At 40.7% G+C, this 16,560-nt stretch overlaps 1 protein-coding gene across 1 annotated transcript in view; it reads right to left on the bottom strand.

Moving 5' to 3' along the window:
- Window positions 1–5,896, bottom strand: part of LOC135112820 (esterase FE4-like) — a 154,254-nt gene extending 148,358 nt beyond the window's left edge. Inside the window, exon 1 of the mRNA XM_064027655.1 lies at window positions 5,527–5,896. Coding sequence (XP_063883725.1) covers window positions 5,527–5,633 — 107 coding nt within the window. The 5' untranslated portion in view covers window positions 5,634–5,896. The remainder of the gene's footprint in view (window positions 1–5,526) is intronic.
- Between the last annotated feature and the right edge of the window lie 10,664 nt (window positions 5,897–16,560).

The raw sequence follows: 16,560 nt of genomic DNA, 5'->3' as shown, positions 1-16,560 counted from the left end.
CCATGCGAGGCACGAGTACTCCAGGGCGGAGCGGATGTGGGCCTTGTACAGCACTTCGCGGCCCTTGCTGTCGAGGAGGCACGAGATTCTCCTGAGGGAGGCCAGCTTGCCAGCCGCTGTTCTGGCCAACTGCGTGATATGGGACTGAAAAGTCAACTTACTGTCGTAAGTGATCCCCAGGATTTTCAGTTCCCTCTTTGGTGCCAGTATTGCCTCATTAAAGCTGAGGGAGAGTTCTCTGGTTGTCCTGGACACCACAAGCAGCTGTGTCTTCTGGGGGGTAAAGGTGACTTGCCATCTATGCCCCCAGGCTTCAAGGCGGCGGAGGATAGCGTTGAAGTGAGATGACGTGGCTGCTTCCTCTCCTGGGGTGAAGGTCGTCGATATAGTCACGTCGTCCGCATACGCCCTGCACTTGGGATGAAGTTTAGCAGATCATGATGTAGATGTTCCAGAGCAGCGGCCCCACCACGCTGCCCTGTAGCACTCCTGCCTCAATGATCTGCGGGGACGACTGCTGCCCGTTGTGCACTACCCGCATGTGCCGCTCCTGCAGGTAGTCGCGCAGCAGCTCCAGAAGGTCCCCGTGCACGCCGACCGCTCGTAGCCTCTTCAGAAGGTCAGCATGCCACACGCGGTCAAATGCACCGGCGATGTCCAGCGCTAGAACAGCCGTGGGTGTGCCTTGGTCTAGGGCGTTGCTCCACTCGTTGACCAGCAGGAGGTTGAGGTCAGCAGCGGACCGTCCTTACCTGAATCCAAATTGTTTGGTGCTCAGGAGGTATTGGCTGTCCAGATGGGCAGTGAGGCGCTCCACTATGATGCCCTCAGGCACCTTGCCCACCACGGAGAGCAGGGAGACTGGGTGGTAATTGGCTGCTTCAGACTGGCTGCACTTCTTGTGCACTGGTACAACGTGGCTGTCCTTTCACCTGTTTGCTGCAGGACGGCCTCGAAAATCTTGGTGAGAGGGCGTGCTAACTCCTCACTTCACCTTCAGAGGATTCATGGGCTCATCCCGTCAGGTCCCATCGCCTTGGACTCCTCAAGTGCAGAGAGAGCTGCCCGTACCTCTGCCTTAGTTGTGGAGACAGGTTAGCCTGATCCAAGCAAGCACGGGGAGGGAGGGAGCTGGTCTTGTGGGATCCGGGACAGACATTTTTCTGGAGAAATGCTTGGCCAGCAGGTCCGCTTTATCCTGGGTTGAGGACGCCGTACTGCCGTCTTCTTCGAGGAGGGGGGGATAGTGGTGTCTTTGGCCTCTCCTTGGCAGTCCTGTACTAGGCCCCACCACTGCTTAGACCCAACGTTTCCACCCCTCAGCTTCCTCTTTTTACTGTCTACCCACTGGTTCACTGCCCAGGCTTGAGTGTCGTCCATGCGGGCGGCTGCCTCCCTGTGGCGTTCTCTGTTGCGCTGTGTAGCGCGGCGCTTATAAGAACGCCACGCACGAAATTTTTCGTCTGAGGCGGCACGACACTCTGGCCCAAACCAGGGGAGGTCTGAGGTCTTCGTTTTGTACTGCTGATGTGGCATCCAGCGGTCCTGCGCTCTCAGCAGTGCTTCAGTGAACCTGCAGGTCAACATCACCTTGTAAGAGTTCCTCCCAGTCCATCTGTGCCAGGCAGCTCCGTAATCCCCTCCAGTCAGTCTTCCCCCACTGCCACAGGGTGCGGCTGACGCTCTCGTCACGGGGCTTTCTGAAGGTTATCTTGGAAAAGACAGCCTCGTGATCCGAGCACTGCACGTCGTGGGAAGGGAGGTCTGTCACAACTGGGTCAAGGGAGGAGCCTGATCGGTGAGTGGGGAAGCTGACGTGGTTCTACAGGTTGAACACAATCAGCAGGGAGTTGAATGACCTCTGTATTCCTGGTGGGTTCAGGTCACCGAGGATGATAATGTTGTCGCACTGATGCTCCGTGATAAGGCGATCGAGGTTGTCCATGAGGAAGTCTATCAGTGCTGTACCTTGTGAGGGGGGCCTGTAACAGCCAACGCACAGTATTCCTCGGTCCGGTTGGTTCCTCGGTCCCCAACCACCTTGAGGAGAATTACTTCTAGGCCGGCTGGCATGGGCGTGCCAAGCACCACAACATTTAAGGAGGTCCTGTAGCAGAAAGCGACTCCTCCGCCTTGTGTTGAGCGGTCTTTCCTCACCCAGGCAGAGTACCCTCTTATCCGGGCGTAACTGGGTGGCACACTGGAGCTCAAAAATGTTTCAGATACAAACACTATGTCGGCATTTTTCGCGCGGATGAACCTGTGCGTGAGCTCACCCAGTTTTTCGTGTGAAAACCACGCACATTTGCCGACACAATGCGTAGCTCCCTTTCATACCACCCTCGGTGCTTATTGGTACCGCCGGAAGGCATCGTTGTATCCATACACCGAGGTTATCGGCGGAAACCATTTGAGAACCAGTTCCTTCCTCTCTTTTTTTAGCCTGAATTTTTCAAGCTTGAGCCCGTTATTTCTTGTTCTATCTTGGTTACTGATCCTAAGAATTGTTTCTTACGTACCCCGTTCTTACGTCCCCTTGTTCTTACGTCCCCCTACGTCCCACCCTTATACCCCTTAAAAACTTCTATCAAGTACCCTTTTAACCTACGTCTCTCTAAAGAATATAGATTTAACAGCTTAAATCTCTCTTCGTAAGGAATAATCCTCATCCCCTGTATCCTTTAAGTCATTCTCCTTTATACTAATTATAATCCTTCCTGTAATATTGGGACCAGAACTGCACGGCGTAGTCTAGTTGAGGCCTGTCCAGCGCCAAATATAATTTTGATATTACTTCTGGACTTATACTTTTAACACTCCTAAAAATAAATCCTAATAATACCATATTTGCCCTGTTTCTTAACTTTGTTTTCTTAGACTGAGTTCAGAGCTAACCATAACTCCTAAATCTTTTCGTACTCTGAACCTATGGACTTATAATTTTAACACTCCTAAAAATGAATCCTAATAATACCATATTTGCCCTGTTTCTTAACTTTGTTTTCTTAGACTGAGTTCAGAGCTAACCATAACTCCTAAATATTTTTCGTACTCTGAACCTGCCAGAGCTTCATTGTTTATGATGTACCTAATGTGTGGGTTTCCTCTACCTACGCTAAGTACTTTGCATTTGTTGATATTAAACTGCATTTGCCATCTGTCTGTCCATTCGTTCATCGTATCCAAATCTGTCTGCAAGGCGATGGCATCCGATTCTGACCTAATTAATCTACCTGTCTTCGTGTCATCTGCAAATTTACTAACATCACTACTAATTCTACTATCCAAGTCATTGATATATATTACAAACAACAATGGCCTAATACTGATCACTGTGGCACCCTGCTTAATTACCTGACCCCAGTCGGATATCATAACTATCACCATTATCTGCCGCCTTGTAAACCTTACTATAAAAACTTAACAAGTTCGTCAGGCAAGACTTCCCCTTCGTGAAGCCATGTTACAATTGATTTATCAATTCATGTTTGCCTAAATGCTCCCTAATGTTCTTCGCTATTAATGACCCCATTATTTTACCTACAACAGAAATTAAGCTGACAGGTCTATAATTAGACGTTAAAGTTTCATCTCCTTTTTCAAAAATGGGTACTACATTCGCCTGCCTCCACGTTACCGATACCTCACCTGACTCAAGCGACTTCCTTAACACAGAAACTAACGGTTCACTAGTAGCATCTTTGCATTCCTTAAGTACTCTGGGCTATATTTCATCTGGTCCTGGTGACTTGAATTGTTTTCAGCCCTGTTCCACTATCTCTTTAGTTATGGTAATATCTGTCAGGTTCTCATTCTCTTCTGTTCTAAACATCTGCTCACTATTCGTCATTTTCTGGGTGAAGACAGTTCAAAAACACTCATTCAGAATTTTACTAACCTCCTCCCCAGCTCACCATTTGTTGCCTTTAATGGTCTATTTTTTCCCTATTCTTCGTCCTATATACCTGATAAAATCCCTTGGGGTCCGTCATCGCCTGGCTGGCTACCTTTAATTCATAATTGTTTTTAGCTTTCCTCTTTAACCTCCAGACTCTTCTAACTAATTCATATTATACTGTGACCTTAAAACCTCATCCCCTGCCTTTAATCTCCTATGTATACTTCTCTTCCGCCCTATGTAGTGTTTTAACCTAACGGTCATCCATTTAGAATCATTCTTCTGTGATTTTATTACTCTATAAGGGATGTTTACTGTCTTGTATGTAATTTATCAACGAAATATTTATACAACCCATCAACATTTACTTCCCCTAATCTTCTCATCTCGGCCCCTTCCATCCTCGCTGCTCCATCTTCTACTCGCCTCGGCCTCACGTCACCCTCACACCTTACCTTATCTCCCCCAGCGTCCGCTGCCAGTCAACTCCTTGGTGTTACCTTCTTAATCCCTCAAAATCTGCTTCCTAAAGTCAGGTATTTTACTTGTGCTTTTACTTCTTAAAGTTTCCTCCCATTCTAATTTGTACCAAATTTCACAGCTGTTACCTAGCTGTTCTCCAATCTCTACCTGCGTGACTGCTTCCTCCCTGTTAGTTAGAATTAAATCTAGAATATTATTCCCCCTTGTAGGTTCTAAGATTACTTTTTTTATTTATTTTTTCCTGAATTACCGTAAGAAATTCTTCTGCTTCACCGTTAACCACCATCAGACTCCAGTCGATATTCCTAAAATTAAAATCTCCTACCACACATACCTGATTGTACCTACCTCCTCTATTTATTTCCTGCCATAGTGAAGTGTTAATTTCCTTTGCACCGTTCGGTGCCCTGTACATTACTCCTAGTACTAATGACTAAAACCCATTCTCAATATCTACACATATCGTCTCTGTTTTGCTATCTGTTTTAATTCTACTATTAATACAACATTGTAATGTGTCCCTAACGTACAGCGCGACACTTCCTCCTTTCCTGTTTTTCCCTGTCTTTATGGAACAGTGTATATGCATATATCTTAACCGACAGATCCGCTGCTGCTACTGAGGTATAACAACTTCATTACTCACAATCAATATGTGAACAGCTGTAAATTATTATTACTATTTTTCTTATTTATTTATTTTTTTTTATATTTATTTACTTACCTATTTATTTATTTTATTTTATTTCATTTTATTATTTATTTCTTTATTTATTTCATTTTATTTTTTATTTTTATTTTTATTTTTTTTTTTGGGGGGGGGAATCATTGCAGAGTTAATTGGAAGAGCAAGCGACAGATCCGCAGCTGCTACGTCAAGAGGCTGAAGGTCCCCAAGGTGCCTCGCCTGGAGGCGCGCCACACACACACACACACACACACACACACACACACACACACACACACACATACACACATACACATACACAGCTCGTTTCACCTCCGGCCGCTATACTACCTCAATCAAAATTCGCTACTCAAGACGCCACGCCACGCTCTGCCAACACTTAATATAGTCAACCCGTCTGTCCTTAACAATAGATCAACCAAATCTACAGCTACTTTAAAAACATCGTTGGACTTACAACAAAACTCTGGACTGCATTCCTGCTGCTCGATTTTTCCGCTTGTATTGCGCTATCACCTCTCCATGCAACACGCAGGCGGTAAATGACACGGGACCCGATATCATATCTTGTTTTATCCTCCGACGAAACTTGCAACTAAACCTTCCATTATACCTCGTGCTCTACATGATAGAGAGGTGACATCACCAAAATCTCATGCACTTTGTATTTCTGCCCGGAACCATGCCAAGTTTCTTATCCAACTAGCCAAAAACTCCTTCATTAACAGAAAGTGCCAAAATCTTTCAAAATCTAACTCCCCTCGTGACTTCTGGCATCTAGCCAAAAATATCTCCAACAACTTTGCTTCTTCTTTCCCTCCTTTATTTTAACCAGATGGCACCACTGCTATCACATCTATTTCTAAAGTTAAACTCTTCGCTCAAAGCTTTGCTAAAAACTCTACCTTGCACGATTCTGGGCTTGTTCCTCCCTCTCCTCCACCCTCTGACTACTTCATGCTACCTATTAAAATTCTTCGCAATGATGTTTTCTTTGCCCTCGCTGGCCTAAACCCTCGGAAGGCTTATGGATTTGATGAGGTCTCTCCTATTGTTCTCTGAAACTGTGCCTCCGTGCTTCCACCTTGCCTAGTCAAACTCTTTCAGCTCTGTCTTTCAACATCAACCTTCCTTTCTTGCTGGAAGTTTGCCTACTTTCAGCCTGTTCCTAAAAAGGGTGACCGTTCTAATCCCTCTAACTACCGTCCTATTGCTTTAATTTCCTGCCTATCTAAAGTTATTGAATCTATCCTCAACAGGAAGATTCTTAAACATCTATCACTTCACAACCTTCTATCTGATCGCCAGTATGGGTTCCGTCAAGGCCGCTCTAATGGTGATCTTCTGGCTTTGCCTACTGAGTCTTGGTCATCCTCTTTTAAAGATTTTGGTGAAATTTTTGCTGTTGCCTTGGCCACATCAAAAGCTTTTGATAGAGTCTGTCACAGAGTTTTGATATCCAAACTACCCTCCTACAGCTCCTATCCTTGTCTCTGTAACTTCATCTCAAGTTTCCTTTCTGACCGTTCTATTGCTGCTGTGGTAGACGGTCACTGTTGTTTTTCTAAATCTATTAACAGTGGTGTCACCCACTCTCTTCTTGTTATTCATCAATGACCTTCTAAACCAAACTTCTTGTCCTATCCACTCTTACGCTGGTGATACCACTCTGCACTTTTCCACGTCTTTTCATAGATGTCCAACCCTTCAGGAAGTAAACATTTCACGCAGGGAAGCCACAGAACGCCTGACTTTCTAAAATTTCTGATTGGGGAAGAGCAAATTTGGTATTGTTCAATGCCTCAAAAACTCAATTCCTTCATCTATTAACTCGACACAACCTTCCAGACAACTATCCCCTCTTCTTCAATGACACTCAATTGTCCCCCTCTTGTACACTGAACATCATCGGTCTGTCCTTTACTTCTAATCAGAACTGAAAACATCACATCTCATCTCTAGCTTAAACCGCTTCTATGAAGTTAGAAGTTAGTTAGCTATGAGACGTCTCCGCCAGATTTTCTCTCCCCCCCCCTCTTGCTAACTCGGTTGTATTGAGTATGCTTCACATGTCTGGGGGGGTTCCACTCATACCGCTCTTCTAGACAGGGTGGAATCAAAAGCTTTTCGTCTCATCAACTCTACCTGACTGTTTTCAGCCTCTCTCTCATCGCCGCAATGTTGCGTCTCTAGCTGTCTTCTAACGCTATTTTCATGCTAACCGCTCTTCTGATCTTGCTAACTGCATGCCTCCCCTTCTCACGCGGCCTCGCTGCACAAGACTTTCTTTTTTCTCTCAACCCTATTTTGTCCACCTATCTAATGCAAGAGTTAACCAGTATTCTCAATCATTCATCCCTTTTCTGGTAAACTCTGGAACTCCCTGCCTGCTTCTGTATTTCCACTTCCCATGACTTGAATTCCTTCAAGAGGGAGGTTTCAAGACACTTATCCTTCAATTTTTGACTACCGCTTTGGACCCTTTTCTGGGTCTGGCATCTCAGTGGGCTTTTTTTTTATTTGATTTTTGTTGTCCTAGGCCAGTGTCTCCTACATAAAAATAAAAAAAAACGTAGCGAGGTTTACAAGGCTTTTTCACAACCTATGTCACCGTTTCTCAAAGAGGGAGGTACAGTCAGAGGATGTTAGGGATACTGGCTATAGGATTTATTCTTCGTGTGATTAAAGATTCCCCCACCAACGCCATGATGTGGCTTCCGCTGTCCTCATGTTCATGAGTATTCGTGTTAGCCTAAAAGATAAAAAAAAATCCTTTAGATTAACGTCATTATAAAATATGTTCAGCTCTGTTATCAAGTGTGTGTGTGTGTGTGTGTGTGTGTGTGTGTGTGTGTGTGTGTGACACGTGTGTGACTACTACTACACCACCAACACCAGCAACAACAACAGCAACATTGGGTATTCGTGTTAGCCTAAAAGATAAACAAATCCTTTAGATTAACGTCATTATAAAATGTGTTCAGATCCGTTATCAAGTGTGTGTGTGTGTGTGTGTGTGTGTGTGTGTGTGTGTGTGTGTGTGTGTGTGAGTGAGTGAGTGTGTGTGTGTGACACATTCTCTCTCTCTCTCTCTCTCTCTCTCTCTCTCTCTCTCTCTCTCTCTCTCTCTCTCTCTCTCTCTCTCTCTCTCTCTCTCTCTCTCTCTATCTATCTATCTATCTATCTATCTATCTATCTATTTCTATTCTTTTACGACTACTGCTACTCCACCATCCCCACCAACAACAACAACAACAAAAACAACAGCTACTACTACTACTACTACAACTAAATGTTTTCCAGCCACTTTATACTTGTTACGACTACTACTACACCACCACCACAACCACCACCATCACCAACAACAACAAAAACAAAAATAACAACATCTACAACTACTACTACTACTACTACTACTACTACTATAACTAAAAGTTTTCTAGTCACTTTATACTTGAGAGAGAGAGAGAGAGAGAGAGAGAGAGAGAGAGAGAGAGACGGCGGTCTGACAGATCATCAAAACAGTACCCAGTAGACGTCGCAGTGCCGATTTACATTTTTTTTTTTCCACTTGTGTCAACCCTCGTTCTCTCTCTCTCTCTCTCTCTCTCTCTCTCTCTCTCTCTCTCTCTCTCTCTCTCTCTCTTTGTCTCCAGAAATTAATACATAGACCCAAGGGAATGATGACCTCTCACCATCTTCCACCTGCTCTACGCGAAACGTGTGTGTGTGTGTGTGTGTGTGTGTGTGTGTGTGTGTGTGTGTGTGTTTTATTATAAAAATTATCCTGAACGTTTAAGTAAGAGAAAGAGAGAGTGAGGGAGGGTGGAGCGGGAACAAAGATGGAGGAGACTGGGAGGGGTATGAGAAATGTAGAAACAAGGAGGGATTGGGGATGGCGAGGTGAAGATGGAGTAGGATTAGAAAAGGTGTGGCTTCATTTGCACGTTACGACTCGTAGCCAACGATATTTAACTACTAAAATCCCTTCAGTAAACATGTCGATTTAGCTAAAAATAAAGGTAGGAAGGGTGTTTCTTCAAATAGGGAACCGACTGTACATGATCTCTTGAACTAATACACGGATTAGTATGTTTTAATTCAGTAATATAAGTTCTCAAACTTTTGAAGTTGGTTAAATGAAAAATAATGATAAATATTATATATATATATATATATATATATATATATATATATATATATATATATATATATATATATATATATATATATATATATATATATATATATATATATATATATATATATATATATATATATATATATATATATATATATATATATATATATATATATATATATATATATATATATATATATATATATATATATATATATATATATATATATATATATATATATATATATATATATATATATATATATATATATATATATATATATATATATATATATATATATATATATATATTATATATATATATATATATATATATATATATATATATATATATATATATATATATATATATATATATATATATATATATATATATATATATATATATATATATATATATATATATATATATATATATATATATATATATATATATATATATATATATATATATATATATATATATATATTATATATATATATATATATATATATATATATATATATATATATATATATATATATATATATATATATATATATATATATATATATATATATATATATATATATATATATATATATATATATATATATACGAGTACACGTTTTGACCCTCTTCCCTTTTGCAGAGATCTCCATTCTTGGAGACTTCAATGTTCACCACCAGCTTTGGCTTTCCTGTCCCTTCACTGACCATGCTGGTGAAGTAGCCTTCAACTTTGTTATCCTCCACGACCTAGAGCAATTGGTGCAACACCCTACTCGTATTCCTGACCGTCTTGGAGATACGCCCAACATTCTTGACCTTTTCCTGATCTTTAATCCTTCTGCTTTTGCTGTCACCCTTTCTTCTCTGTTGGGCTCCTCCGATCACAATCTCATATCTTTATCTTGTCCTATCGCTCCAATCCCTCCTCAGGATCCCCCTAAGCGAAGGTACCTTTGGCGTTTTGCCTCTGCTAGTTGGGGGGACCTGAGGAGCTATTTTGCTGATTTTCCTTGGAATGATTACTGCTTCCGTGTCAGAGACCCGTCTTTGTGTATTGAGCTCATAACAGAGGTGATAGTGTCTGGCATAGAGGCGTACATTCCTTACTCTTTTTCTCGTCCTAAACCTTCTAAACCTTGGTTTAACACAGCTTATTCTTGTGCTATACATGATAGAGAGGTGGCCCACAAAAGGTACTTAAGCCTTCCATCACCAGAATCTCATGCACTTTATATTTCTACCCGGAACCATGCCAAGTCTGTTTTCCAACTAGCCAAAAATTCCTTCATTAACAGAAAGTGTCAAAACCTTTCAAGATCTAACTCCCCTCGTGACTTCTGGCATCTAGCCAAAAATATCTCCAATAACTTTGCTTCTTCTTCTTTCCCTCCTCTATTTCAACCAGATGGCACCACTGCTATCACATCTATTTCTAAAGCTGAACTCTTCGCTCAAACCTTTGCTAAAAACTTTACCTTGGACGATTCTGGGCTTGTTCCTCCCTCTCCTCCACCCTCTGACTACTTCATGCCACCTATTAAAATTCTTCGCAATGATGTTTTCCATGCCCTTGCTGGCCTAAACCCTCGAAAGTCTTATGGACCTGATGGGGTCCCTCCTATTGTTCTCCGAAACTGTGCCTCCGTGCTTGCACCTTGCCTAGTCAAACTCTTTCAGCTCTGTCTGTCAACATCTACCTTTCCTTCTTGCTGGAAGTTTGCCTACATTCAACCTGTTCCTAAAAAGGGTGACCGTTCTAATCCCTCAAACTACCGTCCTATTGCTTTAATTTCCTGCCTATCTAAAGTTATTGAATCTATCCTCAACAGGAAGATTCTTAAACATTTATCATTTCACAACCTTCTATCTGATCGCCAGTATGGGTTCCGTCAAGGCCGCTCTGCTGGTGATCTTCTGGCTTTCCTTACTGAGTCTTGGTCATCCTCTTTTAGAGATTTTGGTGAAACTTTTGATGTTGCCTTGGACATATCAAAAGCTTTTGATAGAGTCTAGCACAAAGCTTTGATTTCCAAACTACCCTCCTATGGCTTCTATCCTTCTCTCTATAACTTCATCTCAAGTTTCTGACCGTTCTAATGCTGCTGTGGTAGATGGTCAATGTTCTCCTAAATCTATTAACAGTGGTGTTCCTCAGGGTTTTGTCCTGTCACCCACTCTCTTCTTATTATTCATTAATGATCTTCTAAACCAAACTCCTTGTCCTATCCACCCCTACTCTGATGATACCACCCTGCACTTTTCCACGTCTTTTCATAGACGTCCAACCCTTCAGGAAGTAAACATTTCATGCAGGAAAGCCACAGAACGCTTGATTTCTGATCTTTCTAAAATTTTTGATTGGGGCAGAGCAAATTTAGTATTGTTCATTGCCTCAAAAACTCAATTCCTCCATCTATCAACTCGACACAACCTTCCAGACAACTATCCTCTCTTGTTCAATGACACTCAACTGTCCCCCTCTTCTACACTGAACTTCCTCAGTCTGTCCTTTACTTATAATCTGAACTGGAAACTTCACATCTCATCTCTAGCTAAAACAGCTTCTATGAAGTTAGGTGTTCTGAAACGTCTCCGCCAGTTTTTCTCACTCCCCCCCCAAGCTGCTAACTCCGTACAATGGCCTTATCCGTCACATGCCTGGGGGGGTTTCCACTCATACTGCTCTTCTAGACAGCAAATCTAGGTGGAATGAAAAGCTTTTCGTCTCATCAACTCCTCTCCTCTGACTAACTGTCTTCAGCCTCTCTCTCACCGCCGCAATGTTGCATATCTAGCTGTCTTCTACCGCTATTTTCATGCTAACTGCTCTTCTGATCTTGCTAACTGCATGCCTCCCCTCCTCCCGTGGCCTCGCTGCACAAGACTTTCTTCTTTCTCTCACCCCTATTCTGTCCACTTCTCCAACGCAAGAGCTAACCAGTATTTTCAAACATTCATCCCTTTCTCTGATAAACTCTAGAACTCCCTGCCTGCTTTTGTATTTCCACCTTCCTTTGACTTGCATTCCTTCAAGAGGGAGGTTTCAAGACACTTATTCATCATTTTTTGACTACTGCTTTGATCCTTTTATGGGACTGGTATTTCAGTGGGCATTTTTTTTATTGGATTTTTGTTGCCCTTGGCCAGTGTCCTTCCTACATATATAAGAAAAAAAAATTATATATATATATATATATATATATATATATATATATATATATATATATATATATATATATATATATATATATATATATATATATATGCTTTGGCTGCCTGAGAAGACAAGAACATGACATGAAGACAAGAGCAAAGACGTTCTGTATGATAGCATCTGGAAAAATGGTGAAATTTAGCTATTTTGTGGCAAAAAAAATCATTCTAAAGCCACAAAAGTAAATTTTGACAGGAATAATGGAAATAAAAAAGATCTGGCAAATAAAATTTGCTTGTCAAAGACAAAAAATTTTGTTAAGTAATGTTATTAATTAAAGAAAGCCCAATATGGGAACAATCATTATCCCGTTGAATTCAGCAGACAAAGTGGTTACAATAACAAAACAGGTGGGCAATAGGCGACTATTCAATTTACCAGTAATAATAATGTTACGAGGACCAGAAAATGTTTGTTTTTACTGTTTTAATCTAGCGGGTTGTGCGGCCATGTCGGGGAACGGTGAGTTGTGTAGGCAGCAGAGACAGAGAGGATGCCGTGATATCCAGCTGCCTCAGGCGCCTTTCCCCGCCTTCTGCTTTGCTTTTGTGCCCTATCTCCGCAGATGTGACGCCCTGTGTACACATGTGCTGAGAGACACTGACTGTAGTAAGCGACAGTGACTGTGGTGGCAGCCTGTGACCTGTTTGCAGTGGTGGCGTTCGCTTTTCTTGTACCCCGTCCTGCCCTGAGACCTTGAACATGTACATGTGTGGTTTTCGTCAATATAAGGCAGTAAAGGACTCCAGTGTTTGCTTGCATCCTTCCTCTGAATGCGTGAACAGCGAGACAGTAGGGAAATAGTCCTCGTTCCAGTCCGAACCCCTGTAATAAGTACTGCCCCCCCGCCCGGCACCTGTATGTTCGCCTCAAGAGACGGAGCCTGCAGGTGTGTTCCTGAAGGCCTACCCGACGAGGGGGGACGACGTGACAATAACAACTCAAAATTTCATCTTCAAACATGTCTATCAAAATCTTAAGGAAATCTTTGGCAACAAAACAAGCACAGTTAACAATAACTATCAAGGAAGGTAATGAGCTAATAGGGAATGAACAATTAACTCAAGGCAAATTACAAGAGGTAATAGAATCAATAAAATAAAAATGGAGTAGTTACCAAACTACATTCAATAAAATAGAAGCTAAATTAGCAACTGAGGAGAATTATGAGGCTTATAATGAAATTATATCAGACTATGAACAACAAGAAATTAATTACAGTGAACATTAACTAAATCTGAAGATGAATTAAAACTACTGAGAAGTAACTTAACTAACAACACTCGTACTTATTCCACGGTGAGAGGCCAACCTAATATAACCCTACTAGCCATACCTAACTTTAGCAGAAATGGCAGGTAATATTACTGAGTGGCCCTTATTGTGGAATGAATATAAGGCAATATCCATGAAAGATATTGCCAAGATAAACAAGTCCTCCTATTTGTTAACCTAACTGGAAGGTGCTGCCAAGCTAATAGTTTCTGAATTAACTAGTACTGAAGAAAACTATGATATTGCTATTAAATTTTTCAGGGAGAATTATGATGATAAGGAACAAATAACCACTCCTAGATTTAACATCCCTTATCAATAATTACAAGGATTTCCAACTTTTCAGGATAAGTATTAGTAGCATTTTAGAATCCATGGAAACAAATAGTAATACTGAGACTGCAGTTTGGTTCCTAAACATCATAATACACTGAAACTTAAATAAGAAAACTAAAAATGTTGCATTTAAAATACCGAAAGAGCCACTTCACGTTTAAGGAAATAGATGAATCACTGCTAGAAATTTGTAAAATCATGAGCAATGACGAGACATCCAAGCCAGGTAAAGCAGATTCTAATAAAAAAATAAAAAAAAAATACCATGAACGGGTGAATAAGAACCCAGCCTACAAGGTGAATCCAAGATGAATACAAGTGAATCCAGAACTAATTATGGCCCAATGAATAAAACCAAACGAAGTTATGGGACCACAGAGTCAGAGGTAACATCCCATCCTAGCTATAACAAGGCGGGAGCAAGATCTAAAACTCCAGCAAACAAGAAATGTGCGTTTTGCTTTGAACAACATAATCCAACACACTGTGGCAATTACCAAGGGGTAAAAGGGAGAATGAATAGACTTAAGGAGTTAGGAAAGTGCACACACCAAATAAAAGACAGTAAAACTAATTTGCATATATGCCCTATATGTAATAAAGGAAAACATCATGATGCTTTATTTAAGATGATAAGACCCGAGACGAAACTAACCACCTCACATAATAAGACCAATAACAACCAGCCCATCTCTCTTGCAGCAGTTCCAATAGCAGAAGTAGACATTAGCAGTCAAAGATGACTGACGCAAACTAAGACTCCGTTTGACACAGCAGCACAAAAAAAAAAAAAAAAAAAAAAAAGTTTCATAAATAACGAAGCCGTGACAGCTTTAAACTACCAATAACAGGACAAGCTCAACTAAAAATTTCATGTTTCCTAACTAATAATAATATCCAAACTTATGACTTAGTATGACCCATCAAAAAATTAGGCAAATTTAAAACAAAAATAACAGCGGTGGTGATCCCAGACATGAACACCAATTTAACCATCAAAGATTACAAAGAAACGGCTGATTTTCTCAAAATAAAAACTATAAAATTAGCAGATCAAAACATAATGTCAGATGAGGTAGGTCCAATTCAAATAATAATAGGTTCAGATTATTGTAGAAAGTTTATAGGAAAAACAAAAAGGAAATATAGTGTTCAAATGCTGGTAACAGCTAGGTGGAGGACCACTGTTAACTACTAAAAGTGTACCCATAGAGCAGACCTCAGCTTTGTGACACCAATTCAGTCCTTACTAGTGACCCATATAGGAGCTTAAATTATCTTTAATGAGCTGCCTGACATCACAGAAGGAAAGAATGAACCTATACATAAATTATGGGACTTAGACACTATGGGAAAAATCCTAACGCTCCAAATGTCGAAGGGCAAATGACCCAAGATTACTTTAACAAGAAAGTGGAACAGAAAGACAACCAGTAATGGATCAGATTAGCTTACCAAACAATTATATGAATACCAAGGATCAATTTAAAAACTTGTGGACTAAAGTAAAGAAAATAAAACCATGATGGGACAATATGATAATGTTATAAGAAATTAAACCACAAGTAACTTCATGTAGAAGATAGAGGAACCAGTAAATCATATCACTGGCCATTACCTTCCTCATCATGCGGTATAGAAAGACTCAGTCACCACCTTAATAAAGGTGATTCTCAATTGCAGTTTACAGGTAACCAAGGGATCAAGTAGTCTGAATGACTGTATGTATACGGGACCCAACCTAACAGAGAACTTGTTTGACATAATGGTGAAATTCCATCTGAACCCATACGCCCTAGTAGCTGACATCTCCAAAGCATTCCTTAGGATAGGTTCGAAAGAGGCCACAGACTTTACAAAGTTCTTATGGCCAAGAGATCTGAGCGATGAGAATAATCCTTTTTATGTGTACTGATTTAAATCCGTCCTCTTTGACTCATGTTCCAGTCTATTTTTGTTATGTTCGACCTTAAATCATCATTTTGACAAAATTGGTTGTCCGGAAATAGGTCGTGCAGTTTATATGGACAATCTACAAATAACAGTAGACACAGAGGAACAAACGATGACTTTATATGAAAAGGCAAAAAAGGAATATTTAGCTGTTAACATGCCTCTGCAGAGTGGGAATAGCAACTCAATAATCCTGCAAAACCTTATAAAAGAACGACTTACCTGTTAGACAAAACTTACGGGGTATGGAATGGGATGTAATTGGTGATAGAATAAGTCTAGAGCAGCTTCAATACCCTGCACATAATCTAACTAAAAGATCCTCATTAAACCAAATCTCTCTTTTATTTGATCATTTGGGTATAATAAAACCTATAACAATAAGAGGAAAAAAATTATAACATAAGAGGCCTGGAAAGAGAAAATTAGTTGGGATACCGTCCTCCCAGAATATTATTCATCTGAATGGGATAGAATAAAGGAGGATTACATTGCAGGTACTGAGGCCTCCATCCCAGACAAGTCGATCTAAATCATAATGACAATGTAAAACTTCACA

Source organism: Scylla paramamosain, chromosome 24 (assembly GCF_035594125.1).
Source record: "Scylla paramamosain isolate STU-SP2022 chromosome 24, ASM3559412v1, whole genome shotgun sequence".
NCBI classification, from domain to species: Eukaryota; Metazoa; Arthropoda; class Malacostraca; order Decapoda; family Portunidae; genus Scylla; species Scylla paramamosain.
Note: the sequence above shows the minus strand (reverse complement) of the source record. Positions and strands in the feature narration are given on the sequence as shown.